The 23892-nt window shown below is 38.8% G+C and overlaps 1 protein-coding gene across 1 annotated transcript in view; it reads right to left on the bottom strand.

Moving 5' to 3' along the window:
* Prkdc (protein kinase, DNA-activated, catalytic subunit) overlaps positions 1–23892 on the bottom strand; it is a 126199-nt gene that overhangs the window by 93066 nt on the left and 9241 nt on the right. The window contains exons 10-26 of the mRNA XM_048367451.1: positions 23729–23886; positions 16622–16768; positions 15912–16076; positions 15145–15313; positions 14530–14579; positions 13463–13588; positions 11047–11199; positions 9974–10089; positions 9438–9597; positions 7894–7980; positions 6985–7104; positions 6390–6549; positions 6174–6280; positions 5659–5749; positions 4557–4720; positions 3034–3186; positions 1179–1286 (exon numbers count right to left, since the gene is read on the bottom strand). Of these exons, the coding sequence (XP_048223408.1) occupies positions 1179–1286; positions 3034–3186; positions 4557–4720; positions 5659–5749; positions 6174–6280; positions 6390–6549; positions 6985–7104; positions 7894–7980; positions 9438–9597; positions 9974–10089; positions 11047–11199; positions 13463–13588; positions 14530–14579; positions 15145–15313; positions 15912–16076; positions 16622–16768; positions 23729–23886 (2234 nt within the window). The remainder of the gene's footprint in view (positions 1–1178; positions 1287–3033; positions 3187–4556; positions 4721–5658; positions 5750–6173; positions 6281–6389; positions 6550–6984; positions 7105–7893; positions 7981–9437; positions 9598–9973; positions 10090–11046; positions 11200–13462; positions 13589–14529; positions 14580–15144; positions 15314–15911; positions 16077–16621; positions 16769–23728; positions 23887–23892) is intronic.

Consider the following 23892-nt stretch of genomic DNA (forward strand, 5'->3'; position numbering starts at 1 on the left):
CCAAAACATTTAAGTCATTACAAACACATAAATGTAATGCTGCCTGCCTGTCCTCCCTCCCCCCTCCCTCCCTCCATCCTTCCTTTCTTCCTTCTGCTAGTTCTAGAGCTTGAACTCAGGCTTGCTTACTCACAGCTAGCATTCTACCACTGGAGCCACACACTTCCAATCTGGCTTTGTGCTGGTTAATTACACAGAATCACTCAATTTTCTGCCTGAACTGGCTTCAAACAAGATACTCCGTCTTACCACCCAAGAAGCTAGGGTTATAGGCATGAACCACAGGCACCCAGCCCTCTTTTTCTTCTTTTTGCATGTTCTTGCCAACTTTCCTAGTTCCTCTAACTCATATCCAACTTAGTATAAAAAAAAAAAAAAGCCATAGAAACACAAACTGGAATCAGTTTCAAGAACACAGAATTAAAGGAAGCTTGTTTGGAAGAACTCACTGTATATTTAACTGGAGCTTTTGAGTTTATGAAAAGGAATATATGCTAAGAAAAATACGGGTTAAAAAACAAAACCACAGAAAGTCACATAATAGAAACTGAATGTAAACTTATTACACAAGTTCTAAATTATAATCAAATAATGTTAAAAAAAAATCACTACAGTTTATCTGACCACACTCAGTGAGCCAGAGATCAAATTCTAACAATTCTGCCTTGACCATCACAGGAAGAGTTCTATGTAAAAGGTAAACTGGTTTTCTAGGTAGCTTTAAGTATGGAATCTAAGTGCAAGAGAAAACTGAATAGGCTTAAAAACTCCTTTTACTCTTAAATCCGTTCTTTAAGAAAAGCAGCTCCCACACAAATTGAAGAACATTCTTCTCATGCCACCAATACACATTCTCACTCGCTTCTTCTCTCTCCCCCTCACAAACATACACTCTCATTCTCTCTAATCCACACACTCTCATACTCTTAACTCTTGCACATCCTAATGTCAATAAAGTTTGTAGAATTACACAATTTTAGCAGAAAACAAAATAAAAACTCATGTGAACTAATACTTAGTAACATATATTGGAAGTATCTCTGGTAAACGGCATTCTACAAATCAAACTGAAGAGACAAGATGGTCCAGAGAGTGGCTACCTTTTGATATGATAACAGGCAATTTTTCCTGAGGATCTAAATCTACAGGATTAGTAGGAAAAGTCAAGTACTACTCACCAATATGGCTTCTAGTAAGGTAACAGTATCTTGGCTTTCAAATTTCTTATTGTTAGTGAACCAGTGAATCAGCTGCATAACAAGTGGCTCATACAGTTGCCTTGTTACCTGGAGAAACAATATTACCAGTTTATTGCCTTCATATAAGTGCACATTGAAAATTAAACATTTACATGGCATTTGCAGTGAGGTAAAAAGAAGCAAAGCTGCTTCTACTGTTTTCATTTCTAGTTCAACTTTGTGAACATACTCCTCTTTTAGTTTTTTTTTTGGCAATTTGGGGCTCTGCCCTTGACCTACATATTTAGTCCTATGATGAATATATTCTAATGTCTTCTCATCTTCCTAGGAGTATAATAAAAAAATATGCAAACTAAAGCTCAATGACCCTCTAGTTAGAAGGGTAATTTGAAATAGTTAGACTTTTAATATTCATCTTTACTAATGTGATCTTTGTTTAGTTATTTTTGAAACAGTATCATGATAAATTTCTCAAGCTGGACTTGAACTTGCAAAATACTCCTGCCTCAGCCTCTCAAGTGCTAGGATTATAAGAATCTGGCACTGCACCCAGCATATTCATTTGAAATTTAACCTATTCATGAGGTATTCAAGATTACAGATTATCATTATTCAAAATTTTCCCCACATTAGGACCTTGTGATGACAAAACAAAAAACCAGACAGAAATTGTACATATACAAGTTTCAAAATCTATATCACAAGGGAAAAAACACTGAAGGAAATATTTAATTTAATGATGCGCAAGACAGAGCTTTCTCTCCCCTGGCTATCTACTCCAGTTTCTGAGCAAAATCTTCCAGCAACAGGCACTGCTCCCCGTGCTCTGGCCAAAGCGCATTAGGAGTACCAATGCTTCACATACAGGATGACTTGGCTCAGATTCAAGTCACTGTCCTATCAAGATGAAGCAGCACTAAGTCACACCTATAATCCTAGCTACTGAAGAGGCTGAGTTCTAAGGATTGCAGTCTGAAGCCAGCTCAGACAAGAAAGACTCTTCTCTCTCATTAACCACCACAAAAGCCAGAATTCTGAAGCTGTGCCTCAAGTGGTAGAGTACTAGCTTTGAGCACAAGATCTCAAGGCTAGCACCCAGGCCCTGAGTTCAAGCCTCAGATCTGGCACCCCACCCTCCCAAACAAAATTATGCCCACTTTACCAGGACTTTAGGGCTTCTACAGAGAGGACCACTGCCCCATAAATCTAGTTCTCTAGTAAATTTCCACATACTTTTACCTGTGGCACTTCTTAGCACACCATCAGATTTTATTTATTCACATATGTTATCAGAGTGCTCATCTACCTTCCTAAGTATATCTTTTGTGTGCACACATCCTATTAACAGGATAAATATATTTCAATTCATTATCATGAAATGAATTAAGGAAATTTCTATGACTTTCTACGTCATGGTGGCAGCAGCAGCAGATCTGTCCATAAAGTCCTGACGAATGGGCCACTTGCAATAGCTCCAATTTCTCCTATTGCTTCTAGTCACAGTTGTGTCTTCTTTGCTCCCTCAAAGATTCGCCCATTCTTGAGCGAGACAACAGCTCACCCACCTCAGGAAATCTAGACACACAGTAGAACAGAGGTTCCCATAACTTTGTGGGAACTCATTGGAAAAGATTTTGAAGGTCATGGTCATATTTCTGACCAATAAACTTCTGAGTGTCTTAAGGTGACAGCCCAGGCAGCAATGGATTTTCTGTTTTTGTTTGTTTCTTTAAAATTGTCAAGGATTCCAAAATGCATGCTCTGCTGACCAGTTAAACAAAACCATACTTTTTTAGGTTCTGTAACTGTTCCAGATTCAAACTCCTGTGCTTACCTGATCCACATCACAAGCAAGGCGAAGCAGCACAGGAAAAGTGTGCTTGTAGAGCTGGTACATGGGTGGGAAACCCTGGTCACTTTCAGGTATCTGAGTGGCTTTTCCCAACATAAACATGACCGTGCTGTGTAACAGTTCACAAGCCGCCACCTGAAAGAGGCCGGGAGTTCAACAAACCTGATGCTATTATGATCACAAGAGAAAAATACTTTAATGTTTTACATGGTTTAACCATTGAAGAAGAAAAGCTTCCTTCTAGCTTGCTCAGGAGGCTGAGATCTGAGGATGGTGGTTCAAAGCCAGCCAGAGCAGAAAAGTCTGTGAGACTCTTATTTCTATTCTAATCACACACACACACACACACACACACACACACACACACACCCCACCCCCACCCAGAAGTGGAGCAGTGGCTCAAGTTTACCACTAGCCTTGAGGAAAGGAAGCTCAGTAACAGTGTCCCAGGCCTGAATTCAAGCCCCAGGACCAGTACACACAAAGAAGACAAAGACAAAGATGAAGGAGAAAAAGGAGAAGGAAGAGGAGAAGGAGGGAGGAGAGGAGGGAGAGGAAGAAGAGGAGAAGGGAAGGAAGAGAAGGAGGAGGAGACTAAGACGAAAAAGAAGAGGAAGAGGAGGAGGAGGAGGAGGAAGAGGAGGAGGAGGAGGAGGAAGAGGAGGAGGAGGAGGAGGAGGAGGAGGAGAAACTTCTATTGCAGATAACTACCACATAATCTAGTTAATGGAAGTAGTACTTCTTATATAAAATTAATGCTTTAGTTAATTTTTATTTTTAAGAATTAAGAACTAACATTTAAACTTTAGATACTGGGCTAATATACTCCTAAGAAATAAATTTTAAAGCTACCCCTTTACAGAACTATGTAGCCTCATGTTATTTGTAAGTACTTTTTTTGGTGCCAATACTGGGTCTTGAACTCAGGGACTTGCATTCTCTCTCAGCTTTTGAACTCACAGTTGGCACTCTACCACACTGAGCCTTGACTTTAATCTAACTAGTACTTTGCTAGTTGACTGGAGATAGAGACTCATTGAATTTTCTGCCCAGACTGGCTTCAAACTACACTCCTCTAGGTCTCAGCCTCTGGAGTAGCTAGGATTACAGGCACGAGTCATCAGAGCCCACTAAAGTAACACTTGTAAATACAAATTTTAGTAAACTTATTTGAAAGCACTTCAGGAACTTACAAATTTGCACTAAAATCTGAGATTATTTGTTTCTATACTCCTAGGTTAAAAGAATAATTGAGCATTACTTTCAATGCCCTTTGTACTATACTTTCTCTGATAAAGAACTGTTGGTATAATAATGTTTTGCCAAGTTATTATCTATTAAGATAATCTAACATTTAACTTTCATTTATCAGTGACAACTACTTCTGGTAAATGGTTACAGAAAATATAAAACTAATGATCTCTGACTGGCTAAATACATCATCTGTTTTAAACATATATTTACAAGCAATACATTACAAATGAGTGAAATGAAACTGAAAGTACTTTAGTTTGTCTATCACTAGCTGAAAGAGCCAATTCAGTGACTCGCGGCAAGAATACATCCAAGTAGATAACGGGCTTCATGTCTCTGAATGGCACCGCAAAGCTGAGTCTCTTCTCTCTGTCCCAGGCCACACACTTCTTCATCATTTCATCTGAAGACACAGCTGACAAAGAAAAGTTAGGGAAGATGACACGCATTCATAATCTCCCTAAGAACACTCAATCAGAGTGCTTTTAGACTTTTAAACTGAGCAACTTATTCATCTTCAGAGCATTAAAAAATAGTAAATGAACAATGTTTTCATTAAAAATCTCTCTAAGACACTTTCCAACTACACGTTCTAATATTCTAAATAACTAAAAGTCACTTGAATAGTTAACATTCAATTTAAAAAATACACCCAGGTGAGTTCTTGCTAAAAGTTAACTCTCTGTTTTAAGAGAGGAAGAAGGAAGCTGGTTCACCCCGGTAATCCTAGGTACTCAGGAGGCTAAGATAGTTGGAGCAGGACAGTTCAGGAAACTCTTATCTCCAACTAAGAATCCCTTTAGTACAAAATTCAGGGACAGTGCCCGGGCCCTGAGTTCAAGCCTCAGGACTGGCATTTAAAAAAAAAAAAAAGGGGGGGGGGCTGGGGATATAGCCTAGTGGCAAGAGTGCCTGCCTCAGATACACGAGGCCCTAGGTTCGATTCCCCAGCACCACATATACAGAAAAAACGGCCAGAAGCCACATATACAGAAAAAACGGCCAGAAGCGGCGCTGTGGCTCACGTGGCAGAGTGCTAGCCTTGAGCGGGAAGAAGCCAGGGACAGTGCTCAGGCCCTGAGTCCAAGGCCCAGGACTGGCCAAAAAAAAAAGAGTTCTCAGAAGAACAAGCTACAAATACCCACATATTAAGCCAATAGAAAGATTCTCTTTTAGGCCATAACATTCATTGTATATTGAATCATTTCAACTGCAGGTATACATTTCATTATGTGAAATAGTCTCTATAATTTCACAGGAAAATGACTGTCACACATAAGCACAGAATATGCTGTAATCTATATGTACCTAAAGTAAAATACAAATATACCTATACCAACTGTTAAAGTTTACCTGTCACAAGATTTTTGTTTATTTGTCCTCCTAGAGATCCAAGCATTTGTACTACTCGAATTCGTATTTCTTCTAAGGACAGTCCTTCTTTCTGAAAATATATACAATTATATACATGTGATAACTGAATTAAAAAACTAGAGATCAGCAGAAAAATTATTTTACCATCTTCTCTACTGTTAATGCTTCCTAATGCTTAATCCAGAGATCTGCAAATCTGCATTTTTACTGGATAAAAGATATGCTTAGGAATAATATCAGTTTCTGACTTGCTTACTAGTATGAGCTATAGTCCCTTTCACTAAGGACCTAACACATTTGAGTATAGGGACAAGTAGGAAAGTAAGGTCAAAACAAGAGGCCAAAATTATATATTTTATAGTTTCATTGCTAAAAGTATACCAAAATTATTCCTATAGTGTATTAATTCGTTGCAAAAACAAGAGTTTTTTCTTCTTTCCATATGCTGGTCTCTGTATTATTTAATGTAAAGAAAACATAAAAGTTTTTCTTACTGATGAAATGGTCTTTGTCCTTTTCAAATGCTTTAACACAACTTTATTAAATCCTTTCTGGGCAGCATGCGAAAGTGCTGACACTTCCCATTTATTCTTGGTGTCATCTATCAAAAACAAACAAAAATCAGTTTTATACAATATTCACAATAGATGGCAATGTTATCACACTGCCATCTTAATTAGGATACACATGCCAATTCTTCCAAACCTCACCTGATAAGGTAGACGTTTTCAGGTATCCATCAAGAGAGGGGAGAATGTCTTTGTAATAAGGCTGAATTACATGTTTCTGGATATGTACTGACCAATCCTCAAGAGCATTCAGACCTACTTCAGCCAGGGGTGGATAGCTCAGGCCCAGCTTGAAAGCCATCTATATGTCAATACAAATAAGATAAATTAAGACAAAAGAAATTTAAGGTTCAAGGAAAACAGAAAGTAGCAATTACTTGTGGTTTATAATATAACTTCCACTGCTGGAACCAAAAAACTGCTTTAGGGAAGTAGGTATAGCCCAGGTCACCATGAGGAAGACCAACTGCACCAGCACGAGCAAGTGGCAGTTTACTGCAGATTTTCACTATCCACAAGACTAAATTCTCGTGTTAATCTGCAAAGGAGGCCCAGAGAGGCCACGCCAGGTATTCCAAGCTCTGAAACTTGACAGTGGCAGAAGCAGAGGTGGGACAAGGTATGCTTCCTAGGTGAGCACCTGCTATGACTACCAGGACAAGGCACTGATATTCCCACATCCTCTACGAAATGGACACTGATAAGGAGATGGATACGCTCAAAAAAATGTAACTACCTGCAATGCAGGAACATAAGCTCTAATGTCAAGTTCAACGATGCTGGGTGGCAGGGACAGCACAAATGTCAAACAGGAGGCCAAAAGTTCATCTTTGTATTGCTTCATTTTAACTGATACCTTAACAGGAAGAAGAAAACAGTGTTGTATGCCTGAACAGATCCAACAACAGGAAAATCCATTAAAAATAGCTGCATTCTTTTATTAACTACAAAAAACAAGCAAGTAGACTTTACAGGACATGACTTCATATACTTACAAAGTAAGGGTTAATCTCTAAGTTAAATCTCTCTACATGGAAAAACTAAGGAATGGACTTAATTTTGAGCTGTCATCACTCAGCTGGATTACTTTAAGAGAACTAAAACACTTTTGAAGCACAATCATTTCTTTTTATTGTTGCTGTTGTTGGTTGTGTGGCTTGAACTCAGGGCCTGGGCACTGTCCCTGAGCTCTCTGGTTCAAGGCCAGCGCTCGATGACTTGGAGCCGTATTGCCCCTTCTGGTTTTTGAGTAGTTCATTGGAGATAATAGTCTCACAGGGACTTTCCTGACCAAGCTGGCTTCAAACCACAATCCTCACATCTCACATCTCAGCCTCCTGAGTAGCTAGGATTATAGGTCTGAGCCACCAGTGCCCAGCTCACAATCACTCCTAATGATAGTTCCTATAGAGACTGTACTCTCAAGCAGGTTATGACGCACACCTACCCAGGAGGTTGAAGCAGGAGGAACACAAACTTAAACGCAGCTCGGGCGCGTACACAGAAAGCTCAAGGCTAACCTTATTCCATTTATCAGGATCACCAATTTTTAAGTAATTAGGTCACTGACCTATCATTATGACATTTTTCTCCATGTATTCATTGAAAAATATCCCATGATACATGAAATTATTTTAAAAATTACCTCTTTACCAAATTTTGCAAATAAAGCAAAACAAGAATATTTTTCTGGTTCCTCAGGAGACTGTGTCAGACTCTTTGGGCTTACTCCCTGTGAAATAAAATAGCAAATTAAGATACTGTGCAAAAATTGAGCAATTTATATCCAAATCTAACGGCTTCCAACATTACTCCAGAGGTGCTAATAAATCTCATTTTATCAAAGTCTACTGTGGGAAGGAGACAGATTCGGCTCCATGTTTCTAGGCAGAAGGCCAGTCGCCAGTCAGAAACAACAGAAAGAGAGGAGGCAAATTCGGGTCAAAAGCTATGGGCCTGGGCAAAGTCCATCCTCTTTCCTCACCTTATAGAAAAGTGGCACCTATGCCCTGAGAGACCTGCCCACCCAATGATTAATTACTCAAGCTGGCTCCTGTGTGACTAAGTTGAGCCTCAGTAGTACAGTCATTCTCAAACCTCAGTGTACCAGGGTCACCTCTATTCCCAGAGATCCTTATTAAATGAGTATATAGACAGCCTGAGTTTCCAGAGTAATACTAATATTGCTGGTGCCAGAACCAGTTTGAAAAGTACTGTTAGTGTCACATAATTATGCAGATGCTTAAAAATCCAAGCAGAAAATTCGACTACAAATATATGTCCTACCACTTACGAGTCATATAATTGACATTTACATACCAATTTTTTAAATATACATGATGAATAAACAATGAAACCTATTGAAATTATTTTAAGAAATAAGGAGGGCCAGGCACCGGTGGCTCCTGTCTGTAATCCTAGAAGATTGCGGTTCAAAGCCAGCCCACGCAGGAAAGTCAATATAAAACTGTTATCTCCAATTAGTAGCCCCTCCCCTCCAAAAAAAGACAGAAGTGGAGCTGTGTTAGAGCATTAGCCAACAGCACAAAACTCAAGGACAGCACCCAGGCCCTGAGTTCAAGCAAAAAATAAATAAACAAGGGAAGAAGGAAAGAAAGACAGAAAAGAGGGAGACATAAGAAAGAGTGATCAGAAGGCATAAGGTTGATGAGTACACTATGTGCATACATGAAAATGTCACAACACCCTCGCCTTATATAACTACTATATTATAATTAAAAACAAACAAATGACCTAAAATTTCTTAATTCATAATTGGGCACTAGTGGCTCATATCTATAATCCTGACTACTCAGGAGTCTAAGATCTAAGGATTGAGATTTGATGCCAGCTCAGACAGGCAGATCTGAGACTCAAAATCTCCGATTAACCATCAAAAAGATGGGATTGCAGGCATGGCTCCAGTGGTAGAATACTACTTGTAAGCAGAGAGCCAAACATGAGGCCCAGAGTGCCAGCCCCGGCATCATCACCAAGAACAAACAAACAAATAAACAACCTCTCAAAAGAGTACGTATGTTGTGTGTATGCATATATTTGTTTGTGTTTTGTATACGTGTATATATAATGACATTGGAATTCAAAACTCTGTATGTCATGGTCACATACTTGGTAATGCATTTTATTTGCCAGTGTAGACTTAAACAATTATGCTCAGAAAAGACTTACCTCAAAGTATTTTATTTTCTTGGCATTTCTCACCGCAACAGAAAGCAACTTGTAGAAACCACTGATAAGAGGCAACCGTGTAGACTGCAAAATTAACTCATATGCAAAAGAATACACCCATGGTTCAAAATATCTTACTTGTTTCTCAGGGAGGAGCTCTCTGTAAAAACAAATTAAATGGTTAAAGCAGAAATTGTAGCTTTATACTACAATTTTATCTTACAATATTTTTAGGTATTCTAGCAATTTTAAGGATGCATATCTTCCTTTTTACCACATACACCATGTGTGTTGTGTGTGCGCGTGTGCACACGCATGCACGCACACATACACTACGAAAAAGGCAGTACTGAGGTTTGAACTCAGGGCTTCACACTTGCTAGAAAAGTGGTCTTCCACCTAAGCTGCACCTACAGCCCATATCCCAAAGATCTATATCATTATGTTTTAAGTCTCATTTCTTAAATTCATATAAGGGTGTTTCTTCTATTTTAGCCTAGATTGATCAATTAAAAAATTAAAATTTTACAAAATACCTGCAAAACTCCACCAAGTTAATAAAAGCTGAAAAATCCTTAGGTTTAGCGGGATGCAAGTTAGCGGCTGGATCTGAGGTAGGGATCACCCAAATGCCAGCAGCTTCAGCTCCATCCTGAAAAATGAATTATACCAAAATCACACCATCCAAACAAACTTCATTCAAAATCTTTCCAACTGACTGCTCCATCTATACCAGATATTATGAGGAAAGGGAGCAAAAGTAAGAAGACAGAGATGAATCCTCAAAAACTGACACTTCAAGAAGAACAACAAAACTTGGAGAAACATTAAAGGACTCACAGGAAGAGACTTAACGAATACAACAAATATACCTTGTAACTACTCAGAATGTTATGATCTGAGGATAAGTTCAAGTCCAGCATAGGCAGAAAAGTCCATGAGATTCCTATCTCCAATTAACCACCAAAAAAACCAGATGTAGGGGTGTGGCTCTAATGATGTAGTGCTAGCCCCTTGAGCAGAAAAGGCTAAAGGAGAGCACAAGGCCGTAAGTCTAAACCCTAGCTGCGGCAAAAAAACAAAAATATAGAGGGCAGGTAATACTTTTTGAGACAGTTAACAATAATGCCTTGATAAATGGATATTTAAAAGGTATAAAATCTCAATAAAGATTAGACTAGTTCCAAGTGAAAAACAGAAAAAGAATAATGAGCAATAAAAAAAGAAAAATGAAAATCTTAATAGGGAAAGTACATGAAGGTCAGTTTGTTTCTACTCTAAGTCAGATTCTTGCTATGTAGGTTAGGCTGATCTTGAACTTAAAATTCTATTTCACCTTCCAAAATGCTGAGATTGCAGGTATATACTTGGCAAAAAGAATGGCTCTAGTACATTAAATAAACATAATGAGAAACTTTTTGAAAAATTAATTGGTAATACTTTCTATACATTAGACTATATCCAACAGAAAAGAATCGATTGCCCATAATTACCACTTTAACTGAAGAAAGCAATTTTCCTCAGTCCTCAGAGGATGGGCTATTACTTTATATGCAAAGACAGCTAGCATAAAAATGATACAAAATTATGATCAATAAAAACTTCTAACCTCATGTTCACCAGGAGTCTGTTTTTCTAATGACAGGTCCAATTTCTCCACAATATTCAAAACTGATTTGACAAATTCATCATAGAGTAAACGGTTCAGACTTCGCAGAGATGAATTCACAAAGAGAAATGTCTCATCTACTAAAAGGAAATCCTTTGAAGAAAATTTTAAAATGTCAAAATCTTGTACATAAAGTATTAGTGTGAACAATATAGTCAAAAAGATAGAGAGGCATATGTATATTGAGGTATTACGGCTAAACTATAGCAAACATACTTGGAATTTTCAAGCTCCAAAATTTAAATACCTCTCAAATCAATGTGATAACATCTTTTCATTCAAACAATCTGACTCAGAGTCTAACTGTGCGACTAATAATATATAGTAATAAACAAGATGATTGAGGTCAGTGCTTGCCAGCATTTACCCCAAGCATTTGTGTGTGCATACATAGGCTCATGTACGTATGACATACATACTCTCTTACGCTTGCTGATATACATACATGTATGCATGTATATACGTACAAATAGATGTGTACGCAAGCACTCATAGGTACATAAATATATTTCCAGCCTCAGAATGAGATTTTCTATTTATAAATGAAGTTTTCCCCTGCCTAAGTAATATAAGCTTAAAAATATATTCCTAAATATTTGAAAAAAAGAAAATATATACTAAGTATATGTATACAACATATGTATATGTACATACATGTTTGTATTTATGTATATACATACATTCTATATATATGTGTGTGCGTGTGTGTGTGTGTGCACAGGTGTTGCGGGGAAGTCTGAAGCTGGAGTGGCCGTAAACCTGGAAAAGCTTTGAGAGGCCATTATTACCACCTCGACAGCACCTGGAACACTGAGCTGGCCAGGGCAGGGTTGAGTCTGGAATGCGGCCCCCTTCCTTAGTGCTGGACCTTGGGTGCTGTAGACAGGAGGGCTGGACCAAGAAGCTCACAGCTTCATCTTGTGGGAGCTAGAGATGGGGGACTTCATTCATGTCTGGACTTTCCCTGGCCTCCAAAAGAATAAGGGAACCAGTTCCTCTCACAAAGTCCCTTCTGGCTCTGATCGTAATGTCAATATAGATGGTTTTTATTTTTTGCGCGTATCCATGGTATCCTTCCCTGTGTGAACTCAAATGAATCGGATTGCCTGTGGGAACTCAGGGCCCGCGTGCCTGTGTGCTCCACTATCTCTCTAGCTGTCTAGTCTCTTCTTTTTTTTCTTCTAATTTTCTTCGGCTCCAGTATCCCATCGCTGACTCACCTAACATTTCTTTAAAAGTTAGGCTGTTTGGGTTAGGGGTGTGGTTCTTGCAAGCAAGAGGCCCATAATTTAAACTCTAATTCCACTATAAAAATTAAAAATAAGGGCTGGGGATATGGCCTAGTGGCTAGAGTGCTTGCCTCGTATACGTGAGGCCCTGGGTTGGATTCCCCAGCACCACATATACAGAAAATGGCCAGAAGTGGCGCTGTGGCTCAAGTGGCAGAGTGCTAGCCTTGAGCAAAACAAGAAGCCAGGGACAGTGCTCAGGCCCTGAGTCCAAGCCCCAGGACTGGCAAAAAAAATAAATAAATAAAATTAAAAATAAAATTTTTGACAAGATAGAAATCACCTACTAAAAAAAACTTCTTCTCTTGCTCTACTAATACATCAAAATGTGTATTCAAGTACTAGCACCAGCAAACTAAAGATGTATCATCTAGAAATGCACTAGGAGGCACTATTCTAACATAAACAATACCGTAACTGTGATCCCTCATACATACTAATAAGCCAATTAGATTTGTCCTCATCTTCGACAAGAAGAGGATTGAGGGTGTAGCTAAGTAGGGCATGGTTTTAGGATTCACAGGCATTGGGTTCAATCCCTAACATCACAAAAAGAGAATAGCTCTTCTCATAGTAAGACCATGCTACATAAAACCAAACTGAGGATTTAGCTACAATAATTTTAAGAGCTTTCTATATTTACGTTCCTTTCAGTTTATTCAACTCTCTTGACTGACATTGTCTTAATTTTTAATTACCTGAGGAATGTTTTTAAAAAGAACTTTGAAAGTTGTAAAACATAATTGTGAACTAAGTAAGACCTGAGGCTCTATAGACTTTCTTAATCAAGATAAGAACTTAAGTTTTTTTTTTTTGTTTTTGTTTTTTTTTTTTGGCCAGTCCTGGGCCTTGGACTCAGGGCCTGAGCACTGTCCCTGGCTTCTTCCCGCTCAAGGCTAGCACTCTGCCACTTGAGCCACAGCGCCGCTTCTGGCCGTTTTCTGTATATGTGGTGCTGGGGAATCGAACCTAGGGCCTCGTGTATCCGAGGCAGGCACTCTTGCCGCTAGGCTATATCCCCAGCCCAGAACTTAAGTTTTTGATGGCTTTCAAAGAATAAATTTTACCGTCATCTCATCACAGCTCAAGAGATGTCTGAAGAGATCCACATAGTCTTTGTACGTGGGCACCTTCCATTTGCCAGTTCTAACCTCCCCCGAGGCACGAAGGTCTTCAGATTCAGACTCAGCACCCTGGCCAGGAATACAATAAACCAACTGTGACTTGGGAGCTCACAAAAACAGTTGTGCCAACAGTACATTCATAATTTTCTAAAACTGCGAGAGGAACTAGTAGAAGTCTGTGCAAATAGATCAAGAAGACAGTTTTTATGAGAGCATAATTTTTTTTGAAAAGCTGGATAATTCTTCTCTGACTAAAACCAACAAGTATTTTGACACAGTATCTATCAGATTGGCTAAAAACCCTTCATCTCTTTCTTATACATTCATTCTGTCATTAGTCCTGTATTTACAGTAACTTAGCCACACCTCTCACCATACACACATTTTCTCCTAGTTTCAAAAGAGAAAACAGTTTCTTGTAAAAATGCAATTAACAGTAAAGTCATGCTTTGGAATGTTTTAATAACATAGAAAAAGCATATGATCTAACAAAACAACGGCATGCACACTTCAAAATGTAAGACAAGAGCTGGGAGCATGGATGGCTCAAATGATAGAGCCCTACCTAGCCATCACACAAGACCCTGAGTTGGGGCTGGGAATAGGGCCTACAGGCAAGAGTGCTTGCCTCATATACATGAAGCCCCAGGTTCAATTCCCCAGCACCACATATATAGAAAATGGCCGGAGGTGGTGCTGTGGCTCAAGTGGCAGAGTGCTAGCCTTGAGCAAAAAGAAGCCAGGGACAGTGCTCAGACCCTGTGTTCAAGCCCCAGTATTGGCAAAAAAATAAAAGAAGATTGGCAAAAAAAAAAAAAAAAGACCCTGAGTTGAAACCCTAGTTACTGCAAAAGAAAACAAACAAACAAACAAAAAAAAACAGTAAGTCATGGATAATAACTGAGAAAGATTATTTTTATAACTAAAAAACATTTTACTTATAAGTAAAAACCGTAGCTACATTTCTAGCTTAGAAAACTAATTTTTGAATTGTTAGATCCAGAACTTACCTTTTGAAGGAGCACTGGTTTAGAACATATTCTGATTAAACCCTGATGCACTGGAGAAAAGAAAAAAGAAACAAAGAATGAAAACGAGTAAGACCATTACTCAATTAAAAAATTTTTTTAAAAACCATTATAATTTTACCTAGAATTTCTACCTTTCTTAACATCACCAGCTTTTAAAATTTATTTTATTTTATTAAATTTTTATTGTCAAACTGAGGTACAGAGAGGTTACACTTTCATACATTAGGCACTGGATACATTTCTTATACTGTTTGTTACCTCCTCCCTCATTCCCCCCTCCCCCAGCTTTTAAATTTTGAACTATTTTAAGACTTAAAACCTTTACCTGACTTATGTAACTGTTATCTCTCTGTATATCACCTTTATGGTAACAATAAAAAAATAAAGTTTTTTAAGTTAAAAAAAAAGATTTAAAAGCTAAGGATATGAACAGAGAAACAAAGGATTTGATTCACCAGAATTTTAGGTACTCCATGTAAATCACTAAAGATATAATCATTTCTTAAAGTAAACTTTTAAAAACTGGTAAGTATTCTTACTTACATCTATATTAAATATTCATCACTCATCATAAAAGCAAGAATAAAAACTCACCCACAGTACTAATGCAATTCCAAAGAACGGGTCCTTTTTCTGCTAAGGCTAGGAACACTTTCACTATGGCTTTACAACATAAGGACTGCATTTTTGGACTATACTGTGGGAAACTGTCTATCTGTACCACGAGCAGATGTTCCAGAACCGGAGTATAAACCTCAGGAACCTATTAGAAATACAGAACACACTAAAGGTTAGCGGAGAAAGTAAGTGTGGGAACAATACCAATATACAAAGTACTTACGACTGAATTACACATATTAGACAGAGAAAAAAACCTGGCTTTTCTAATCTACAAATATTAACATTATTTAGACCACCGACCCCTGAAAAAAATCAGAGTAAAATGGCCTGAATGATATTTAAAGTATAATTCTATGCTATGCAGCAATTCTTAATCTTTTAGAAAAATAGAGTAACAATATTTTTTCTCTACTCTGGACAACAAAAAAATAAAGTTTTGAGATGAGTGGGGATGAGACTGGTGGGAGGGTGAAGGAAGAATTACTAAAAGGGTGATATTGGTGAAGATACATTGTCCTTGTGAATGGACATACTGACTGAAACCTTTGGATAACATTTTTGAGAAAACTTTTCAAGCTATCAAGTTTCATGCTGACAATTCCACTGACATAAAATACTAATTTAAAGTGTCATTTGGCCACAACGGTACCTACACTAAATCCATTATAGGACGCCATCAAATTACTAAAGGAAATGAGATTTTACTTTTAACTGTTCTCAGTTTTAACCCTTTCACTTACTGTGTCAAGGTAGAGCAAGACGCTTGCGATAGACTGCAGGAAGGTGGGCATCTGGTAAATGTGGTCATCCGTAGCATCTGCCTGGGTGAGGAACATCTGCTTGCAGCGCTGAATGAGCTCCACATACATGAAGTCAACATCTTTTGCATTTATGGCCTTGCAAGGCTTTAGGAAAGATAAAATGAAGTGTTTATTGATCTGATCATTGTTAAAGATATCAAAGTGAAATACTAATAAGCCATGTGACTTTAAACTAAAATTAGCAAGCTACTTACTTGTTTTATTGTATATGAAATACAATTATTTTCTAAAATGTTAATTATAACCCATAATCACAAATTAAGTATATATGTCAAAAGGTCCGGGCTGACCTTGAACTCTTTATGTAACCCAGGCTAGCCTCAAACTGTCAATTCTCTTGCCTAAGCCTCTAGAGCGCTAGGATTACAGGCAAAAACCACAATGTGCAGCTCAGCTTTAGGTCTTGTTTCTATTGACTGATGTATATTTAACAAGCCTCCTCATGTGTAAAACAGAATAAAAACTCAACTTGCATAAGAATTATGAGGATTTGAGTTCTTGTAAATCATTCGTATTTAGAACATTCACTGTTAATCAATATGTAGGAAAATGACAACAGCATCAGAATGTCACATTTTTTTCTATCCCTTTGAACACTAAAACCCAAAATATAAATTAACAAGTCATACTCCTGCAAATAGTCCATATCCACGAATAGCAATGGATAACTCTTTGTTGCTTGAATCCACGTTTCTGATGATTCCATAGAACTGCTCCATAAAGTACTGCAGCTTACTCTTATGCATCGCTGCATCTTTTGCCACCATGAAAGAAACCTGCAAATGCATGGTATTTTACAATCAAATAAAATATATATATACAATCTGAAAAAGCTAGAATTATTTGGATACTTTTTTTTCCCCCTATGTGCTCATATTGGGGCTTAAACTCCAGCAGGGACTTAGGATGCCGGTAACTGTGTGCGTGTGCGTGAAGGCATGCATGTGTGCTGGTCCTGGGGCTTGACCTCCAGGCCTGGGCACTGTCCTTGAGCTTTTGTGCTGAAAGCTACAGTTCTACCTATTGAGCCACAGCTATACTTCCAGCTTTTTGGTGGTTAACTGGAGCAAAGAGTCTCATGGACTTTCCTGTGAGGGCTTGCTTTGAACTCACATCTCAGCTGCTGAGTAGAAAGCATCACAGGTATAAGGCAGTGGCGCCCTGCCTCAATCAGTTTTTTGGTTCACAACTGGTGCTTCGCCATTTGAGGCATACCTCCACTTCTGGAATTTTGTTGGTTAATTTGAAGTGGGAATACTGAGGATTTGTCTGTCTACTGGCTTCAAACCACAATTCTCAGATCTCAGCCTCCAGAGTAGCAAGGATTATAGGCATGAGCCACTGGAGCCCAGCTTATCTAGATGTTTTTAACATGGCGTTACAGTTATATTTAGTTGCTGTCACTCATAAAAACCCTTAATTTCAACTTATTTAATGTCCATCAAGTTCAGAAAACACAGTCTCATAAATAAGGCTATACTGGTGGATTTTTTTTTTTCCTGAGACTATAGTGACCAGATAATTTCATGAGGAACCTGGTACACAGGAAAGACAAGTTTAAATTAAGGCTCTCTGATGAAGCAAAGCTGTCTTTAGAATTTCTGTCACCTAGTAGGTGACTGGGTTATTGGGACCAGTGGCCAGTGAATTCAGAAGTCATCAACAAGAAAAGAAGAACAGGTGGACTGCGCAAGACCAGAGTTGCTCCAAAAAGCACTCCTACTTTTAGCTTATATAAAGCCGGCTTATTCTAGTCAAGTAAAGGAACACTGCAGAAAATCACCAAAGATGAGGAAACAACCCACCTTCTAGCATCAACCTGCCAATAAATACACTCTGTAATTCTACCCAAAGCTATTATGTGAGCCTATGTCCTTCATGTGTCTTAATCTCCATTCTGAGAGAATCGAGTATCACATGGAGTGCTTCATGATTTCCTTTCACAGAACAAAGCACCTACATACCTCTGGAGAAGTAAATAATATACTCAATTACAAGAGAGTTTTTTATTTTGTGAATATAATGCAATTTTTAATTGTTTAAACTGTGGCTTATTCTTTTATTACTGTGTTTCCAGCAAAATGGACTTCCATGTGCTTTTATCCAGTTATTTCCAGTTTTTAATAGTACAAACTTGAGAATAATTGTCAAACAGAATAGAGGATTCTACTATTAACAGAAAAAGCACAAGGTATTTAACTCCCATATCTGCACAGAGAGCAGGACATGTTTCTTTCCTCTACTTTAATCCTATTACACAAACATCAATCCCTTTACCTTGTGTGACTCTTCACCTTGTGAGATACTCTGGAATGTTTTTCATGAGTACATCTCAAAGACATGTGGCACTGCATGGAAACCAGGAAGTTAAGTAAAGTTCTTAGCCACCCTCTGGCGACAGATCTAGGGACAGGAACTGCCAACCATCTCAGCAAGTACTCAAACCACAAAGGCTAATGTTATTCTCACCATAGAAATGACTGATTTTCAGTCTATTGAAAGGGTATTCTTTTCCTAGTAAATTTTATTATCATTTTTACAGAAAGGAAAAGGGAGAGGGAAGCAAGTATTATGGCTCATAAATACAATGGCATATAATGACATTAAAAAATTAATCAAGTGGGGCTGGGGATATAGCCTAGTGGCAAGGGTGCCTGCTTCAGATACACGAGGCCCTAGGTTCGATTCCCCAGCACCACATATACAGAAAACGGCCAGAAGCGGCGCTGTGGCTCAAGTGGCAGAGTGCTAGCCTTGAGCGGGAAGAAGCCAGGGACAGTGCTCAGGCCCTGAGTCCAAGCCCCAGGACTGGCCAAAAAAAAAAAAAAAAAAAAAAATTAATCAAGTAAGCCAGGCACTGGTGGCTAACACTTATAATTCTAGCTACTCAGCAGGCTGAAATTAGGATTGTGGTTCAAAGCCAGCCCAGGCAGGAAAATCCATGAGACTCATCTCCAATTAACCACCAAAAAATTGGGACTGGAGCTGTGGCTCAAAGTGGTTGAGCACCAGCCTTGAGCAAAAGAGCTCTGGGACAAGGCGCAGGCCCTGAGTTCAAGCCCCATAACCAACAAAACAAGAAAACCATATGCAAAAAACTAAAAATGGATCCCTGTTTGTCACCATGCACTAATAGCAATTCAAAGTGGAACAAAGAACTCAACATCAGACCTGAAACCTGGAAACTACTGAAAGAAAGTAGGAGAAACATTAAGACTTATAGGTATGGGTAGAAATTTCTTGAAATGAGTCCCAGGGGCACAACAGATAGGAGACAGCTTTGACAGGTGGTACTACATGAAAATAAAAAGTTCATGTACAGCTAAGGACATAGTTACTAAGCTAGAAAGACAGCTAACAGATTGGGAGAAGATATTTACCAACAATATATCAGACAAAGGCCTAATATCCAATATCTACAAGGAGCTCAACTCCTCCCAAACAATAAACCAATTCCTAAATGGACAAGGGAGCTAGAGAGAGACTTCTCAAAAGAAGAGGTAAGAATGGCACAAAAAAAAAAAAAATGAGGAAATGCTTATCATCCCTGGACATATAGGAAATGCAAATCAAAACAATCCTGAGATTCCATCTCACCCCTGTTAGATGGGCCAACAACAAAAAAATGTTGGCAGGGATGTGGGAAAAAAAACCCTAGTGCGCTGCTGCTTCTGGTGGGAATGGAAACGAGTACAACCAACTCTGGAAAGCAGTGTGGAGGGTCCTCAGAAAACTAAACATAGACCTTCCCTATGACCCAGCCATACCACTCCTAGATGTCTACCCTGAACAGCAATAACTAAGCTATGATTAGGACACCTGCACATTCCTGTTCACTGCCACACTATGCAGAACCCCCAAGATATGGAAACAGCCCAGATGCCCCACAATAGATGAGTGGATCGAAACAATGTGCTACCTATACACAATGGAATTTTACACAGCCATTAGAAAGAATAAAGCCATGCCAACTGCAGGGAAATGGACGGACAAATCATGTTAAGTGAGGTAAGCCAAGCATAGAGAGACAAACAGCACGTCCTCTCTGATATGTGGAAATTAAATCTAAAACACACTGGATATGATAAATTTTACAGGATTCTGAATACTTACGTACAGTGAATCCAAAAGAATCACAAAGGTGCAATGACCAAGTGCTTCTTCATATTTATATAAATTTTTACATATGAAAACAAACTCCAAGATATGGAAACAAAAGACTCCTCTTTTTCTTTTCTTGTTTTTAGTTTTTAGCTTTAAATTTTTTGATGATTGTCCCTTCTTTCGCTATGTATGTATTAAAGCATATATTTTGGGAAAGGTTGGGGAGAGGGTATAGAACTCCAAAGAAAAAAGGTGAGAAACAACAGCAGTGGAACTCACTGGACACTGGTGAACGTGAACTCTAACATGTGGTGGAGACAGGAGGGAGGGGCTGAGAGGGAGGGGACAGGAGACACTGTACGAAAGGGAGTGTACCCTCTACCTGACTCATGTCATTACAATCCCTCTGTATATATCACGCCTATAACAATAAAGTAATTTTTAAAAAATTAATCATAAAGTTGTCAATGTACTGCCAGGAAAACATGCAACATGCTGGATAATCCTTTTTTCTTTCTTTTCTTTGTTTTTAATTTTTATTGTCACGGTGACATACAGAGGGGTTACAGTTACATACATAATTTTTTTTTTTTGCCAGTCCTGGGGCTTGAACTTGGGGACTAGGCTAGGCACTGCCTCTAAGCTTCATTTGCTCAAGGCTAGCACTCTACCAGCTGAGCCAGAGCACCACTTCTGACTTTTTATGTGGTACTGAGAAATTGAACCCAGGGCTTCATGCATGCTAGGCAAGCACTCTAACACTAAGCCACATTCCCAGGCTTGTACCATCTTAAGGTTAAAAAGAAGAATGCTTTTTGTCAAGATACCTCTTCTGGCTCCTTCTTTCTTAATAAAGAGGAAGAGAAAATGGAAGAAGACATAGGGAAAAAAGAAAAAAAGAGAGAAAGGTCATCAAAACACTAAGTGACTTCAGAAGATAGGAACCGTCGTCTTCTTTGTATTACATTGTTTTGAATTATGCTTAAGTAATACTTAAATTCAAATTGTACATACTACAGCCAAGTAACAAAAACAAAGGTAGCGAAGATCCATTACCTAATTTCCAAAAAACATAAAGAGTAATCGAGATAGAAAGGAACTATCTAGTGACAAAAACAAGGATAAATGGAACAAACTAGAGCACCCACAAAGCCCATGCACACGTCAGTTGAGTTTTGACAGGAATGGGAAAAGTCTTTTCAATAAATAAACAGTACTAAGCAAATGTCAGAAGACTAGATCTCTAATCCTAGATACTTTATAATCTTGGCAATCAGAAGCAGGGGGCTCCCAAGTTTGAGGCCAACTCAGGTAAAGTTAGTGGGCTTCTTTTTAAAAAGAAAATACAACAAAAGGGTTGGCTGTGTGGCCCAAGTAGTAGGACACAAGATTCAATCCCCAGTATCTAAAAAAAAGGCACAGCCAACACAATCAAAACCACAGATATTTCTAACGCGATGGCCAAAGTAAAAATTTATATCCACATTATGAAGCAAAGAATTTAACCTTTCCCCAAAAAGAGGTTTAGCTTTGCCTTAGCTTCTAGAAAATAACGGCTAAGATGTTGAGATGGCATCCCTGGTAGGAATGCTCACTTTCACTGGAAGGTGTTTTTCAAGTCACATAGGAATGACCTAAGAATGTGATTTGGTACCAGGGTTGGAAGTCTGGTTCACCATAGAATGCTTGTCTACCACGGGAGTTCAAGCTCCACCACGACTAAAGAGAGATATTAAAGAAAGGGAAGGAAAAGGGAAGAAAAGAAGTAAAGGCTGCAGAAAGCTGACAGTGAAACTGTGAGTTAAGGTGGGGTGTCTTGAGTCATGTGTTATGTGACTTGGAAGAGACTGCAATCACATACATGGGCAGTCAGTTAATCTACTGCATCAGTGTAACGGAGTCCACCCAGACTTGCGAACAGCAAGCACCATGATGATGTTCCGTATGCACTGATACAGTAACACTGTCCTGACTACTGGAAGAGGACAAGGGGAGCAGCACACCAGTTGGTCTCTATACTGCATGCTTTTGCTCTGCCTTTAAACTCTGCTATGTAGCTATAAGGCCTTACTGTAAGTGTAACCACTGTGAGTTCCTTCAAGCAAATTATCAAACTGGAAACTGGCTTCAGAAATCTCTTTTTTTTTGGGGTATTCTTAGGAACGGATCACAAGGGCTAAATAGCAATAGCATATAATCATAGAAAATGATGTTTATCAAAATGAACTCCAAGAAATTGAGGTGGTTTTTTTTGTACTGTTTGCAGTTATATTTTTTTTCTTTTCCTTCAGTTTATTCCTTTTAGTCACTGTTCACTATTTTGTACACTTTGTCATGTATAGAAGTTTATCCGATTTGGGGAGGGAAGGGGAATCACAGAAATAGTAGAACAGTGGGTGACCAATTCAGCAATGATACTCACTAGACACTATGTTGGAAATGAACTATACAACTTGGGAGGAAGGCAGATGGGTCAAGAGAGGAAAAAGTTGAAGAAAATGAGGAAGGGGGTTACTGTTCAAAAAGAAACGTACTCATTACTTATATAACTGTAACCCCTCTGTACGTCACCTTTACAATAAAACTTAAATTAAAATATTTTTTAAAAACCCTCTTTTTTTTCTGCCAGTACTAGGGCTTGAACTCAGGGCCTGAGCTCTGTCCCTGAGCCACTCTGTGCTCAAGGCTAGCACTCTACCACTTGAGCCACAGCACTACTTTCAGCTTTTCTGTGTGGTACTGAGGAATCGAACCCAGGGCTTCATGCATGCTAGGCAAGCACTCTACCACTAAGCCACATTCCCAGCCCATGAGTATATTTCTTGTCAACCTTTTTACTTTTCTTTATTCTTCTTCGTTAGTTTATCGGTTCTTGGAAGGATGAGGGAGAAACGGAAATGGATGGACAAGGGGTGAACAAATGCAGCAATGGTATTTACTAGGAACTATATTAAAAATGAACTATACAACGTGTGATGAGGATGAAAGGGGAAAATGGAGAGAGCGAGGGAAGAGGTGACAACTGTCCAAAAGAAATATACTTATTACCTGACTTCTGTAACTCTATCTCCTCTTTATGTCACCTTTATAATAACAATAAAAATGGTTCACAAAAATTTTTTTGAAGTAATTTTGTTCCAAAAAAAGGAAGAAAAGAATATGTACATTAGACTCAAGTTCTACATAGCCTATCTCAATGAAAACTTCAAAGGACAGAAGGAGCTCTCCCTGCTGTGAGGTGACCTCTCACCCATTCATCCATCTTCTCTCAGCAGCCTGCCCTCCCCCAATCAAAGATGGGCTCTTACTCCTGGGACCGCCCTCTGGCTCAAAGCAGCTCTGACCTCCCAGCCCTTCCTGAAGCATCTTCCAGCTCCTGCATGACACATTTTCATTCCATTAGACAGGCTGTGATCCTGGCTCTGGGTCCTTATCAAGTCTGGGGTCCAAGCGCTTTCAGTCCAAATACTATCCAGGTGAGTAATCAATGATAGAGCTTTCTTCCGTGAATGCTACAAGACCTCATGGACTGACTTAAATTTCTTCTTTCAAATGTGCGGGCACGAGACTGAAATTTAAGTTTGATAAAGCCAATCATTACTGTTTTTAAGTGAAAGCGGAATTTGAAGTACCTGTTTCAGGAAGGACTCCAGGGCGGAGTATGCAGCTTTCTTCAGCTCTACGTTGAGATGGCTGCACCACTGTGACAGGACTTCAAACAAAATAACATCATTGTCCAGCAGGCAGGTGCTAAACTGAGAAGCGTGCAGAGTGAACAAGCGTAGGCCAGCTGCAA

This window comes from Perognathus longimembris, chromosome 18 (genome assembly GCF_023159225.1).
Source record: "Perognathus longimembris pacificus isolate PPM17 chromosome 18, ASM2315922v1, whole genome shotgun sequence".
Lineage (NCBI taxonomy): Eukaryota > Metazoa > Chordata > Mammalia > Rodentia > Heteromyidae > Perognathus > Perognathus longimembris.